The following is a 14,302-nucleotide window of genomic DNA, read 5'->3' on the forward strand; positions in this document are numbered from 1 at the left end:
GCCCAGGTGGTCGAGCACCCGCAGCCCCCTCACCAGGTCATCTCCTGTGGCCAGCACCAGGTCCAACAAGGCGTCTCCCTTGCACTGCAGTCAAAGGGCAAGGAGAAGCAGCAGCACGACTGGATCCTAATGCCTGCACTCCTCTAACCAGACTGGGTCATTCTGCCCCTTTCCCCACCACCAGAAAATGTTGCCGACCCCGCCTGCATTAGCAGAACTAAACCCAGGTCTCAACAGACTCTGTGCAGTATCCTAGTCACCAGACTACATTGGCTTCACCAATAATCTATGGATTAAGTCTCCAATAGGCCACAGTGATACAACAGATCTACATGACTTTCAAGGCATCAGCATGGGTCAATGAGCCACAGATTCTGCGGAGTTGCTTACCTGTATTTTTTTTATTACAAAATGAAAATGATAACATGCATTGAAAAGTGAAAGAAACTTCGAAGGTCTCCTTGATTAAATTCTCAGTTGGTACTTCTGCCACCAACCTTCGTTCTCCCCGCTGTGACAAAATATTGTAGCAGCTACTCTGTATAGTCAGCTGGTTCATACACATTTTAAAACAATATGTTAGCAATTACCATAAAGACACTTTTTGAAATATCTTGTACCGAGTCTTATGAAAATGTACACATGAGAAAATCAAACTGGTCAGTGAACATACTGAGGTTGGGGTCTGCATGGGAAATAGCTAACGTGATACATATATCAATGTATTTTGCTAAAATGCAAAATATGAATCCTCTTTGAGTCCAACTGCTTTCAAACATGTAGTCATGTCTTTATTAAATGCTTCTGAGCCGCATATCAGCACAAATGGCTTTTTTTTACATGAACCAATTATTTGCTTAATCAAGTTTTCATTTATATGGCCAGTGTATGTGTTTTTCTGATAGCTCCAAGGAAGTTCCTTCAGTGAATGTTCCTGGAAAAGCAAAAGGTTTTTTATTGCATCAAATTGTGTTAGTGAAAAGAATAGTGAATTCTTTACGGAGGCACTGGTTAGAATCAAATGCCTAGCCCCCCAAAACCTGCTCCACAGCATTGCAGCTGAAACTTTATCCCTTAAAGAAACTCCAAGATTAATAATTGAGAGCTGCCTTCCCTCACCTCAGGGGCAAAGCGTGTGAGAGGAAAATGTGAGCGCTAAGGGCAAAGCGCTTTCTGTCAGGGGGATCTGGCTCTGTAATACTTTCAGAGGAGCCAACCCAGAGCCTGGCCATCACTAGGACATGTTGCAAAATATTCTGTATTGAAGAAGCATTTCCACCCAGCTTTGGTAATGGGTAGGATGAATGGATGGCTGGATGCTGAATTATAAAAAGAGAGCTGCCCTACTTGACATTAGGCTGAAACAACTTTCTTATGAGAGATGATGAGAGGACAGAAGTGAAAAATGTGTGGGTGGGAATGTATTGAGTAGTGTGAGATGGACCCATTATCATTTGCTGGGTGGAATTTCAAGACCTCTTCAAACGTGTCCAACTCTGTTGCCCTTCAGTGGCTGCCTTGCACAGAGCATATAAACTGTAGTATTAGAGAGGTCATGAAATCCATGCCTCACACACATTCTTTCCAAACTGCCAAGGCCAAATGCAATACATAATGCATGACCAAATTCCCAAGGAAAAGATCCAAGAATGATTCATAAAGAAACTTAACAATCTGTGGGACTGATTCCCTTTGCATAAAAGACTCTTTCTAAAATAATCTCAGTGCAAATCAAGTTATTTACTATATAAATAATTTTCAATAATAAAAGTAGTGGGACTTCAATCCTATGTGGAAGACAGAAACATCCCTCAAAACAAAAGACACGTGACAGGTATGCTCTTGTCCTATATAGTTAGCCCAAGGAGCAGCTTGAAGTAGATATCAACTTTTTTTTTACAAATAGGTGTGAAAATGATTTAATCAGAGATCTCTGCAGACAGAAAAGATGCCGAGAAGCTGGTGCAGACACACTACAATATGAGATTCCAAGCTAGCAGTGAACATGTGTGAAACTACAAACTAGCTAGAGAACATGAGTAGTGAATGAAAGGTGATAACACAGCAATGCATGGATGCTAGGAAAGGCAAGAGCCTTTGAGAGCGGGTTGTTTACCAAGAGCCTAGCAGATTGCTGAGAACTTCATAAATTTACTTTTTCAGAGGCAACAAGGACCAGTTCTGAGGGGTGCAAGGGAAAATAATCCATGGTGAATAAAGATGAACGTGACCTTTTCAAGGGGATCTCTGTCAAGGCAGGTCATCTAGGGAGAATTAGTGACCTACCTGGAAGACAAGTTAGTATGAGTCCCAGACCATGTGTAGGATATAAAGAACACATCTTAAGACAAGGGCTACTGCAGTGATTCTCAACCAGCGTGCCACAGCACCCTGGGGTGCCTTGAAATCTTTTTAAGGGTGTTGGGGAATGCCACTCAATGTTACCACTGTTAAGTGTGGAAATGTGATCCACAAGATAAACCCAAAGATTTTAAACAGGAATCCAGAGGGTTAAAACATTCTGACCGATTATGGTATTTGAGCTCTTTGCAACAGAAGAATTATTCTGTTATGTTCCTGTAGTCAAAAATTAAGTGAAAACTAAGAGCTGACATTTTCTGAGGGATGCCCCAAATCTGAAAAGGTTAAGAACCACTGGGCTACTGGATCACTAAACCACCTTTTCCCCTGAGAATGGATTAATTTGGATTATGCTGACACAAAAGCAGATGAAGAGATTCCCCAGGATAAATGTGCTTCATATTAGAATTTTACCTGGCTTAGGATGTAAAACATTCTGACGTTCCAGTATCGAGACAGATCTTGGAGAAGAGGTTTCAAGTAGATATTTTCAAAGGTCCTGAAGCAGCCAACCAGGGTGATAAAGGTTTCATCATCTTCGTTTTCTGTTACATACTGGAGGATGGGAAGCATTGGTGCCAGGCCAGTACCAGAGGCAAGCATGAGTAGTTCTCCATACTAATAATTAACCAAAGGATGGGGAATGAATCAGAGCAACTGAAAATGAAGGCGGTCATTACAGTAATCCTCCTTCTGCAAAGCTGGGATGTCATCCCTTGTAAGACAGTTCAACACATACGACAGGGCTACTAATTGGCAAAAGAAAGCTTAATACAACCCAAGCTCAACAGAAATAGTATCATGACTTGTTAAATAAGTTCTTCTCAACACCAGTTTTGCTTGGGTAGAAATCCACCCCGCTCCCAGCACCAAAGTTTTAACCACAATTTCCAGTGAAACCATACTGAGCCTCAGTTTCCCTGCACAATTCATGGCTCTGAGGTTTCCTGCTGTAGGCTGGGATATGAACCCAGGGTGCAAGAAGGAATGGTTTCCCCCCTGTTGTCTCCTACCCCTGGACCACTCTGCCTCCTTTCATCATGGCTAGGGATTGTATATGGGACTGGATGAACTGACTGGTCAGACTGGACACAAAGTCTATATAGCCAAATATAATCATGTATGAAGGACTTGGACCAAAGGCCTCACTCATATTCAAGAGCTGGGTTAAGGACATCTGCAGTTTCAACTCAACAGAAAAGCTAGAAAGGAAAGCTCAATGCCCCATTAGATGGGAAATGGCTTTGCCAGTCCAACTCCTACTGAGGGCAGGGGAAGCAGAATCGAATCTATTATGGACAAACCAGTCTCAAGTCCTTTGAAACATTCAGTTTCCTTTTGCATAGGGCACTAATTTACTCAGGTATGTCTACACAATGCAAGCCAGAGGCCATGGTCCTAGGTGTAATGCACTAGCACGGCTACACTGCTGATGGTTCCAAAGCCAGTGTGTGCATGGCTGGCTGGGACATCTCTGCTTTGCCCCACATAGACACACCCTCACAACCCTCACTCCTTGGGCTTGCAGTTCCTGGGATCCCAGGGTGTTCAGCACCTCTCAGTCTTTGGGCTTACACATGCCTCTATTAGTTTATGGCTGATCCCTTGGTGAACGGTTTGCGAAACCTATTGTAACCAGCTAATTAGCCGCAGAACAGCCTGGCTGCAGGGAATGGAGATGGTGTCCAGGGACTACTACTTGATGTGCTGCAATTTTCCAATTTATTGTCAATGGCTCTGAATTATTTCAATTTTTGAGCAGGGTCCCAGTTTTAAAATGAGATCAGTCGCGACGTATTTTGGGAATTAACTGCTTTAAAAACCAAAATGAAAGAAAACGTTGTAGTCAGAACTCATACCCCAGGCATCAGCTTGCAGCTATTGCTATTCATAAAGATGGCGTTGTTTCTACTTCAATGGTGGCCTTGGGCCATGTACTGAGGTGCTTTACCAACTGAACTTGCAGGGATCAAAGTCATAGCAAAGTCGGGCTGGCAGGGACCTCAGGAGGTCATATCTAGGCCAACCCCCCGGTCAAGGTACAATCATCCCTGTCTAATCCAATACACACAATGCCCATTTAACCTGTTCTTAAAGACCGCTTACCCATTTCAAGAGTGCAGCCATCTCTACGGATGAGCCTGGCAATTATTCTGTACCACAAACCGGAGCCAAGAGCAGGGAAGTGAAGAATAACTTTTCCATTAGATGCAGTGGGGTGGATGAAGGAACATCAGTAGGCAGGATGCAATTGCTCTCTCTGGAAGCTGGCTCAGACCCTGGAGTTTGCACACCCCTAGTTCTGCTAAAAGTGCTGGGGGGGTCTAATGAGCACAGTGTCTCAATTAGACATCTCAGCCAAAAGTTTCTTCAACACCAGAAAGACTTAAAAGGAAGCTGCCATGCAGAAACCCTTGCTAGCACTTTATAATCTTGTCCCACCTCTCCCTTTCCTCTTAAATAGTTTGTATTCTAACAGGGTCCATTTCCTCTAATCAACTGCAAACGCTGCAGCCTTGTACAGTAAACCTGGAAATCCCTAAAATAATAATCCAAATAGTAATCTAATCAACAACATCCCTTTGGAATATTAAACAAAGTGAGCTGCCATGTGCTGAAACACTCAGTATCTATTACAGAACTAACCTGATTAGGTCTATATGGGAAGCCTCCAAACGGCCCTCGCCAAAAGATTGTCTCTCCTTTTTTCCAGGATTTTATGTATTGTGACATGAGTCCGCTTGCATAGCACTATTAAAAAAACATACACACAAAAGAAAACAAACATTATATTTTGCTAGGAAGCTTCCCACCTTAAAGGCAATTATAAAGTTATCTCCATTTAAACAAAAAGGTTGGGGGAGGGGGCAAATATTTCACAGCTTTAAAAAATGATCGCTCTATTTACAAAATAATACAAAGAAACCCAAATCAAAAGATACTTAAAATAAGTGATGCTGGTTTCAGACTAGCCTGAATATAATGTAAAAACTACCCAAAATGCTGAAGAGCAGGGGAAAAGGCAGAGTTCTCACCTGCAAAGCACATGAAGAGGACCTCCTTGGTACGCAAAAGCCAACCTAAGCCTTCTGTTCTCCAGAGCTGAGGATATGGTTGTGTACTACTGCTCTGAAGAAGCTGGGAGCTGGAAGGGCATTCTGGGTATTGATATTCAAATAAATGCCTCATGATTTTCACTTTGTTTCAGAGCTACCAGGCCCTGCAATGGTACATTATGTAACAATGGAATGAAATTCAGGTTTCTCTATTTATAATATCGAGCTACATTTTCACTACAGATCACCTAAACAGTAAGGGATGCTCCAAGATTTTACAGAAAGGTTAATATCTAAGCTTCACTAAAAAAAAATAGTAAAAACACTCTCTCTCTAAACAGGTGTAAAACCCTCTGTGAAATACTGTTAGAGATTTCTGCATGCAGGAACGCTAGCTTCATGTGTGACTGGAGGGGAAGAGGCAGCACAGAGAAGGATGCAAAGAGAAAGCCATGGGGTCATCCAAACAGACCTGTTTCCATCTGTGGTTGCATCCAATATATCAGAGACATTTTATATTCAGTGGGCCTTGTGCAGTCATTTAACACCCTTGCAGAGTGGCTGTGACAGTGTTTTATATGCATCTTCCACAACTACAAATGGCAGGCAGCTCAAGGCAGAAAGGATGGGGGATAGGGGTGGGTAATCAGCCCCATTTATGCCGTATCTTCTACAGTGTGGGGAAACAGCATTTGGGCCCACATGTTCCCCGCTGTCTTAAATCTTCTTTTAAAACCTAAATGAGAAAGACTAAACTGGTCTAAAAGTTGCAGGGTTGTTGGGTTTTTTGGGGTTTTTTTGGTAAATAAAAAGGAAGGGAAAAAATATCTCCTGGGGTGAAGGCTTGTACACCCAGTTTTTCACTTAAAAAACCCCCCACAGCATTAGAAAAATCACTCACAAGGAGGGTTACGTATGGTAAATGGCAACTTGCTCACACTTAACTGTAGTATCACAAATGTAATGCTATAATAACAGGAGATGGAGGGGTTTGAACAGTGCTTGGATTGCACAGTAATAATAATAATACAGTACTTCCCAAAATTGCCTGAATAGTGTGAAATATACTACAACCTCCAGAGAAGTTATAAAAATGGGTGCCTTACAATGGGTGTTACATCCCTTTTGTTACAGCCAGAGAATAACTATAGTTCCCTTTGGGATGAAAGGTTCGACATAAAGGAGAGGTATTATTACAATCATTACTATTATTATTGAAATGCAAAACCTGTGTGTAATAAGCAAGTATACATGAAATCTCACAGTCAACCTATGAAAGTATCCTATTAATGTAGCTCCAATGTAACATTTCTTTCTCCCCATCCCAGTTGCCACAATAATGGTGAAATGACCTACCCACAAGTGACTCAGAAAAAATATACATGTCTAAATGAGCGTGATTCCTGTTCTATCATACACCGAGTAATACACCCTTACATGTGTAAAGATGGGCAGAGGGTCAAGTGATCATTCTCTGATCGGCTTGGGAGATGTGGCACTTAGAAAGGAGCCTACAGATCTCCGAGGCTTTACAGAAAGGCACGTGCAGATCAGAAAGACTGTGCTTGCTGTCTCTGATAGTTCACACCCAGAATAATTATTTATGGTAGTCCTGCTCCTATGATCCCAACTCACGCAAAACTTCAGCAGGCTCAGGACAGGCTGTGATGTTAGTTTTAAAATATGAAGACCACGAAAAAGTCAAACACAAAACTCCTTCTCACATCAATAGTGCTGGCACGGATCTCAGTTTGCATGGATTATTTAATAGGGATTATGCTGTAGCTAATTTATTTACCTGTCCCCTCCTGTGTCTACTGTGTGTGGTGGGGTAAAATTATCTCAGTTTTACCAGAAAAAAATGCAACTTCCCCAAAATTCCTATAGAAATAGCTCATGAAACATTACAATGATAACGTTGTGCTAAGTGAATGCTCTGGGACATAATAGTGTGAATGATAATTCATGCTAAGTGTGGAAGGTGTGTTCAGTCTTGTACATGACTTAGAAGAAACCACAGTCCCAATATATTTACAATCTGAATAATACAGACCACTTACTTTTATTAAAACGTCAAAGTACCCTTCTGCATTCACAGGACTAATTGGAGTATACGCTCTCTGAACTTCCAAGCCATTCACCTCCCCTCTAAGGAGTAAAAAAAGGAAACCACCGTTATCTGATTTACTGACATCACCAGCGATACTGCTCTTTGGAGAGACCAGCCAAACCTGTAGCCTGAAAAACCACAGCAGTTGTCTTTCCTAAATGGTCATCCTTTGCCAAAACAGAATAAATATTTCCCCTAATGTAGCTAAAGATCCAGCGACATCTTCCCCCCTGAGGTTTCTGTGCAACACTGCCACAGATTCCTTGGGTTTGCAAGGCGATGGTTACACCACTGCATCAGCTGCCCCAGACAAACGGGGACAAAGACAGAACCAGGTGTTCAGGGGGAAGAGCTGAGTGTAGTGCAATGAAGGGAAACAAGAATTGCTTTATTGGTAAATATGCTACATTGCTCTGGAGCAGAGGCTAGCGTTTATTCTACAAATGCAGCAAATAAATAATAGTAAGGATGATGATGATAACAGATACAGATATTACCATTATTGCTTGAAATTAGGCATCTGACAGGCTTTACCACCAGTTGCTAAAACAGATACAAGTCTTTCCATATGACCCCCTCCTGGTAAATGCTATACCATGGTAGCGAATTATTTGCTGGCCCTCAGTCTTAAAACACATGGATTTTGAACCCACTGCTATGTGCTTTGACACCCCAAGTGACAAGGCCTAAAACGATGAACTTTCTAATTGGCAAAGACTGTTGCCCTCATCCCACCATGTTGTTATAAATCACCTGTTGTAACAACTACTTTTCTCTTCTTTTCATCCTATAAATGGTTTTTCTTAGCCACATTTAATTCTCTTCTTCCCCCACCAACACAAAGCTGATATTGAAAGAAAAATACAGTCCTGGAGTGGCTTTCACCATAAAATTAGCAAAGCTAACAAGCTCACGAGTTCTTTCAGCTGTATCATTTTGGTAGTATAGAAATTATGATTTACGTAGTATTAAATCTTTGCAAATTGAAAACAAACTGCATATTAAGTCGCATAAAAGAGCCTGTTTAACTAGAGACTAGAACAGTACCTTAACACAACGTGTTGTCCTAAACTCAATCCCAGGCTGCTATTTTCTGGTAATTCAAATCTATACAGGTAGGTGTCCTGTGTTAGCTGTTCCACAGAGTTTATGTTGAATGCAGTAAATGTATCTGGATTTAGCTCTGAATTACACCTCTGGAAGCACAACAATAAATAATTACTAGGTTAGATGGTGTCCTTTATTATTTTATTCCTCTTTTTAAACAACCGTGTGCACAAAGCTAGTGCTGGTAAAGCTTGAGGGCTCAGAAAATGCATCTTGAGAACTCTGGGAACTAGCCTATATTTTAGGCATCTCTCTGCTTCTTTGTTTTTTCAGGGTTTTCCTCAGAATCCAAGATAGATATGAAAATTAAGTTCTTGGACCTTAAGGTTGAATCAGCTAAATGTGACTCAATGTAATGCTCTCTTTTGGAGGCTGGAGACAGAAAGCTCAACAGAAATAATAGCTGTAAAAAAGCTTAACTACCCAGTAGGTACTTAATTCTGAAACCCTGTAATAGCCATTCGAAATAGCAACAACATCCTTAATTATTTCTCTGCTGATTATTTTCGTAGAAACTTCTAGCTTTACCCCGTGATGGTTGGATTTGTTTGAAAGGGTATTTGAGAGGCATACAATTACATGTTTTAAAGAGCAAAACAATGGAGCGTTCTACCAAACATGAGATTTTATTTTTTAGTCTCAGCATAGGCCTCCCAGAAAGATGGAAAAAGAAGAGAGTTCAGGGAAATGTAAGCTCTCTGAGGGGTTGCAGTAGAGGAAAAGCTGACTTGCTAATCGCCTCACCTCATCTTTCACTGGCAGTTTTGTTCTCTCATCCTATGGAGCTCTACCTTGACATTATGCAAGCTTGCTGTAGCAACGGCAGAGACTATACTGTAATAGGGTAGAGGGCAAAACTAAGAGCACTTGGGATACTCTATTGTGGCAATTTTTCTGGGGGAGGAGGAGTTGTAGTGGAATTAAATATTTTTCTCAAAAGACCATTATAACTCCCTCCACTACACTCTCTGTATCACATGCAGACAAATGTAAGGAAGATGCAAGCCCTGTTTGGGTTGCTACAGAGAAGTTGCTACCTGTTCCTTCTGTTTGCTCAGGAGGCTTTTGTCCTTCTTGGCTCTGGCCTTTTCCCATTGTGCTAGCTCCTTCTGATACAAATCGGAGATGCAGGGTTTGCAGCCACTGCCACAGCACTGAGACGGCAGCGGTTCGCGGGGTTTGAGAGCGAGCCAGTCATCCTCACTTTCGCTCATTTACCTACCAAAACACAAGCCGAGCATCAGGGTCTGCATTTAAGGAAGAGGACTGTGGGGTGGGCGATTTGCTGCTTAACAGAGAAACCTCTCTCAAAAAGGTAGCTCAAGGGGCATCCAAAAACTACCTGCCTGAGGATACGTGGACCAAGCCAACGCTCCATTTTCATGGGAGCAGTGCAGCGCTCTGCTTTGGTCCACACACACATATGGAAACCTGGATTCACCTCACCAGATTAGACCAACGATACATGCCAAAGTCCTGTTGGCAGCCAATGCCAACTGATTCATAGGAATGGGTATTAGACCCATTCAATGGAAGCACTTGCTCTCAGGGAAAACTTCATCTTGGCCCCTCTGAGTCAGTGGCCAGTTTATGCCCAGCAGGACATGTGTCCATCTCCCTTATAAATTCTTTATCCCATCTAACCCAATTGAGGATTTTCTCATTATTTAGGTAAACACCTAATCCACTTTTGAATACTAAATTCTTGGCCTCAAAGGCTGCAACAGGAGCATCGCATCTTGGGACCTATCTCCGTGGACCACGTGGCTGCATCAAAGACGAAGGTGACAACACGTTGTAATCAGGTGGGGGGAGGAGAGGGATGGGTGGTCACGCCTGTATTGTTCCTCATGCTAGACATCTCTTCTAAGAAATCTGTATTAGACAATGTATAAGCTAAGATCTAAAATGTGGCAGGAAACAGTTCCCACTTTCAAGAGAGGATCTGTGGAAGCCTCTGGGCAGAAGCAATCAGAAGTAGGAGGGGTAGGCAGTGTGAGAAACTCAAGAAGTCAGAAGCAGGATTTAAGGAAGTCACAGGCAAATGAATGCTCAGTTTAGTGAGTGGGAAAACTGAACGATCAAGCTAATATGCCAGGAGCATTTGGAGGACTGCATGTTATTCTGCTTCCAGATATTCTTCTAACAGACGGCGTTCTGGGTCATATTCCTTTGACAAAAGGCAAAATACTAAACTCTCTGGGACATAATAATTATTTTATGCAATGCTCAGCTGGATATAATTCCCAATGCCTTTACTGCCATATCATTTAAACAAAAGGAAGTCATAAGGAAATTATAAAACCACAGGTGACAAGGCTAAAGAAAAGAACACTTAGCACTTACATAGCAATTTCATTTGCAAGGTGCTTTATGAGCATTAATTAATCTTCACCCCTTTGACAAAAGTATTAGTATTCTAATTTTACACATGGAGAAAGAGAAGCCAAAAGACAAATGAAAACATTTTTTAAAGTAGCCACCGAAGTCTCTTGCCTGGCGTTCTGGGGAGCTGAGCACCCAGAGCTCCTAGCTGTGGCAATGAGAGTGGCTGGTGCTCAGCATGCCTGGAAGTTCAGGCCTCTTGTGTGATTGCTGGCTGGACTCTCAGAACAAGACAGCATTGTTGGAAATGCTGGCCTTCGAACTAACCATGCCTAAAGAGTGGGTCAATTATTAGCAAAGGGGAAAGTTCTTAGGAGTGCCAGTTGCCAGCATCACAATTAGACCACACAAATTTCCAGCTCAGAAATATCGTGAAGTTATGTGTTACTCAGACAATACAGGCAGTCCTCAGACTTAGGACACAAGTGGTTCCTGAAAACCGCGTCTTAAGTCAAAATGTTGTAACTCGGAACCAATTTTCTCATAAGAAACAATGTTATAAACGGGGGGTTGGTTCCTGAACCAAGGCCTGGTACCTGATTTTCACCAAAAATACCCCAGAATTTTGTAATCAATCAATTATCGATCAGCAATATAGCTATATTAATGTATTTAAATTGTAAATAGCAATCATATTGATTTGGGAGGACTTCTTTGAGGTGACTTTGCTGGACTTTTTGAAGGACTCTTGGCTGCAGGTTTTTCTGGAGTCTTGTCTGCTTTCTTAAAGAAAGTGTCCAAGGAAGTTTGGACAGATGTTCTCCAGGGAGATGGGTGACGCAGCGAACTTGTTCACTGGTGTGGCATCACATCAGATCAAGTGTTGTGAAGTTGAAACTGACGTCATAAAGTTGGAACAGGGTGTCAATTTAGAAGTGTTGTAAGTGCAAAACATTGTAACTCAAAACAATTGTAAGTTGAGGACTGCCTGTACTAAATCTGAGGAATGTTAGACTGCACTAAAGTCAGAAGATACTGTGAGCAATTGCACAGTAAAGGTTAATACCATTTCTTGCCCACACAGCTCTGCCTAGCAGGCTGGAAAGTAAGGGTGTGGCTGGGAACCAGAACACCTGGACTGCATCCCTGGGTAGGGGGAGATTGCTAGGAAGGGTGCATTTGGGATGCTAGAGGACTGCAAATTGCTCACTTTGTCTTTGTGGAACAGACTGAAGTTACCCAAACATGAGCTGGGTAGCACAGCTGAGTTAACTCTTGCCCGAAGTGGCACAACTTTGAGATGCAGAGAGAGCATTTAGTATGAGTTAACAAGTTGTAACTTTCAGATGTTTGCGGTTTAAGTGCCCTTAGTATTTTTTTTTAATTTTTATCTGCAGCCAAATTAGCCAAAACTAATTCCAAATCCAAGTGTCCAGAGCCGTAAGTGGCCCTACTACCGGCAAACATCCTCCACCCACACCTGGGGCTTCAGGTGTTTCCAAAACCTTTGGTGGGCTTCCCACTATGGTCCAAGTGTAAGGTGTAACTTTACCCTTACTTTTTCATCCAAAAACTGTAATATCCTTGTGGTAGGTACTATGATCTTGGCTTTCTGCTTAGAATGAGCCAATAACATCTGGGAGAGCAACCTTTACCCCCAAAGTGAGGGTACAATCTCAGTAAAGAAACAAAGGAGGTCTGTGAGATACTAGAAGTGTGTTGCTTAAGCCTGTCTTGTTGCCCTGTGATGCTGGTGAGGTTTCTGTATGATAAATCCACTGTCTTTTGGCTGCTTGGCCAACCTCCCAACTCAAAGCAACAGGCAAAGGTTGGAGTGGGAACCAGCAGCTTGTTCAGAGTGGCTGGGCTTGCTCAGGAGATGCTGCCTCCATGAGGTGCCGCAACATCAACCTTTTCAACTCTGTTTCAGGTGGTGGTGAGTCTTTAGTTACTTGCTTGCAGATGAGGAAATCCTCCACACTCACCTAGTGTTTCCAGTTTCCAAGACTGATCAGAAAGGCTCAAAATGGGGAGTCTGACCAGGGAAGTAGGTCCCTGTAGGCTTTGTTTCCCCCAGGAATTGGGGGATCTCACTCAGGGCAGGTGTCAACCACCCCCGGACAGGAGAAGCAGCCTCCTTGCTCTGGAAGATGTTTCAGCTTGGCCAGGGGCTCCTTCAGCTTTGCCCATGCCACTGACCCCTGGCCAAGGCCCAAAGGAAAACAGAACAGAGAACATCATCGCGCTCCTCTGCAAAGCCACGGGGTGCCCACCTCTTGAATCCCGTGGGCAGCTCAACTCCCCGCATCTCAGAGAGGGCGTAGTGGAACAAGGAAAAGCAGAGAGAGGAGGGCAACCAAGATGATCGAGGCCCGGAGCAGCTGCCAGACCAGAAGAGATTAAAGGCGGCTCCATCTGTACAGGTGGCAGGGCGGGGATAGGATGGAGGCCTAGATCATCACGAGGGGCGTGGAGCAAGCAAACAGGCACCTGCTGTTCACCGAGTCCCAGAGCTGGGGGCACCTACTGGAGGCAAGTTGAAAACTAGCAAGAGAAAGGGCTTTTTTTTGATGCCGGGTGCAGTTATCGTGCGGGATTCACTGCTGCAGGAGGTGACGGGGCAGAGGGCACCGCCGGGGCCTGGGAAACGTCCGTTCACGGGTGACAGCTCTGTTCCTGGCTGTGGGAGGGACGTCTCCTCCCGCCTGTCCGACCCCACACGTGGCGGGTGCTGAACAGGAGACGGGTTGCTGGGGGCAGCCGCTTCACAGCTCTCCCTCTATAGCGGGCGCAGCCGCGGCATCCAGCCCGTGGGACTCCCCGTGGGGCAGGAGATTTGGGTGCGGGGGAGTGATGGTCATTCATATGGCCACCCCCAACATTCCCGCACTCCACGGGGTCAGGGCTGGGGGCAGACAAATTAGGTTGGGGCAGGAATGACCCTGAGGTGTCCCTTAGAGACTAACTGGTCTAGCCCTGGCTGAGTGGAGCAGGCCCAGGCCTGGCCAGGGAGGGGCCACCCACCCTTCCCCCATCGCCCCGCCCCCTCAGGCGCCAGAGGGCGGGGGGGGGGTCTTTCCGAACTTCTCCCCGCCCCTCCCCACACGCAGGCGCAGTCCGACCCGCCAATAGCGGCTCTGCCCGCGCCTGGCCCCGAGCGAGCTTGGAAATGAGCCCCGCCCCCTTACGTCACCAGGCGGGTGGACACCGATTGGCTGGCGCCGCCGCCCGTCAGCAGCAGAGCGAGGCGGCTCCCGTCGTGCCTTGCGCCGGGCAAGATGCGGGCCTGGACGCTGCGGCAGATGGTGCGGCGGGCCCGGGAGGCCCAGGAGCTGCCGCGCCG

General features: G+C 44.3%; 1 protein-coding gene across 2 annotated transcripts; it reads right to left on the reverse strand.

The window, feature by feature from the left end:
- Positions 1 to 86: 86 nt before the first annotated feature.
- LOC109307504 (NADH-cytochrome b5 reductase-like) lies at positions 87 to 10,206 on the reverse strand. 2 transcript variants are annotated; one of them, XM_019531471.1, is made up of 6 exons: positions 9,672 to 10,206; positions 8,575 to 8,723; positions 7,478 to 7,565; positions 5,008 to 5,112; positions 2,776 to 2,979; positions 87 to 550 (listed from the first exon to the last, which is right to left on the reverse strand). In XM_019531471.1, the coding sequence occupies exons 1-6, from the start codon at positions 9,846 to 9,848 to the stop codon at positions 329 to 331; spliced, it is 945 nt and encodes a 314-aa protein (XP_019387016.1). In that variant the 5' UTR covers positions 9,849 to 10,206; the 3' UTR covers positions 87 to 328. The 2 variants fall into 2 exon arrangements, with proteins under 2 accessions (XP_019387016.1, XP_019387017.1); XM_019531472.1 differs by having other exon boundaries at positions 87 to 934.
- Between the last annotated feature and the right edge of the window lie 4,096 nt (positions 10,207 to 14,302).

The sequence above is a fragment of the Crocodylus porosus genome, unplaced genomic scaffold (genome assembly GCF_001723895.1).
Source record: "Crocodylus porosus isolate Cpor-Errol unplaced genomic scaffold, CroPor_comp1, whole genome shotgun sequence".
Lineage (NCBI taxonomy): Eukaryota > Metazoa > Chordata > Crocodylia > Crocodylidae > Crocodylus > Crocodylus porosus.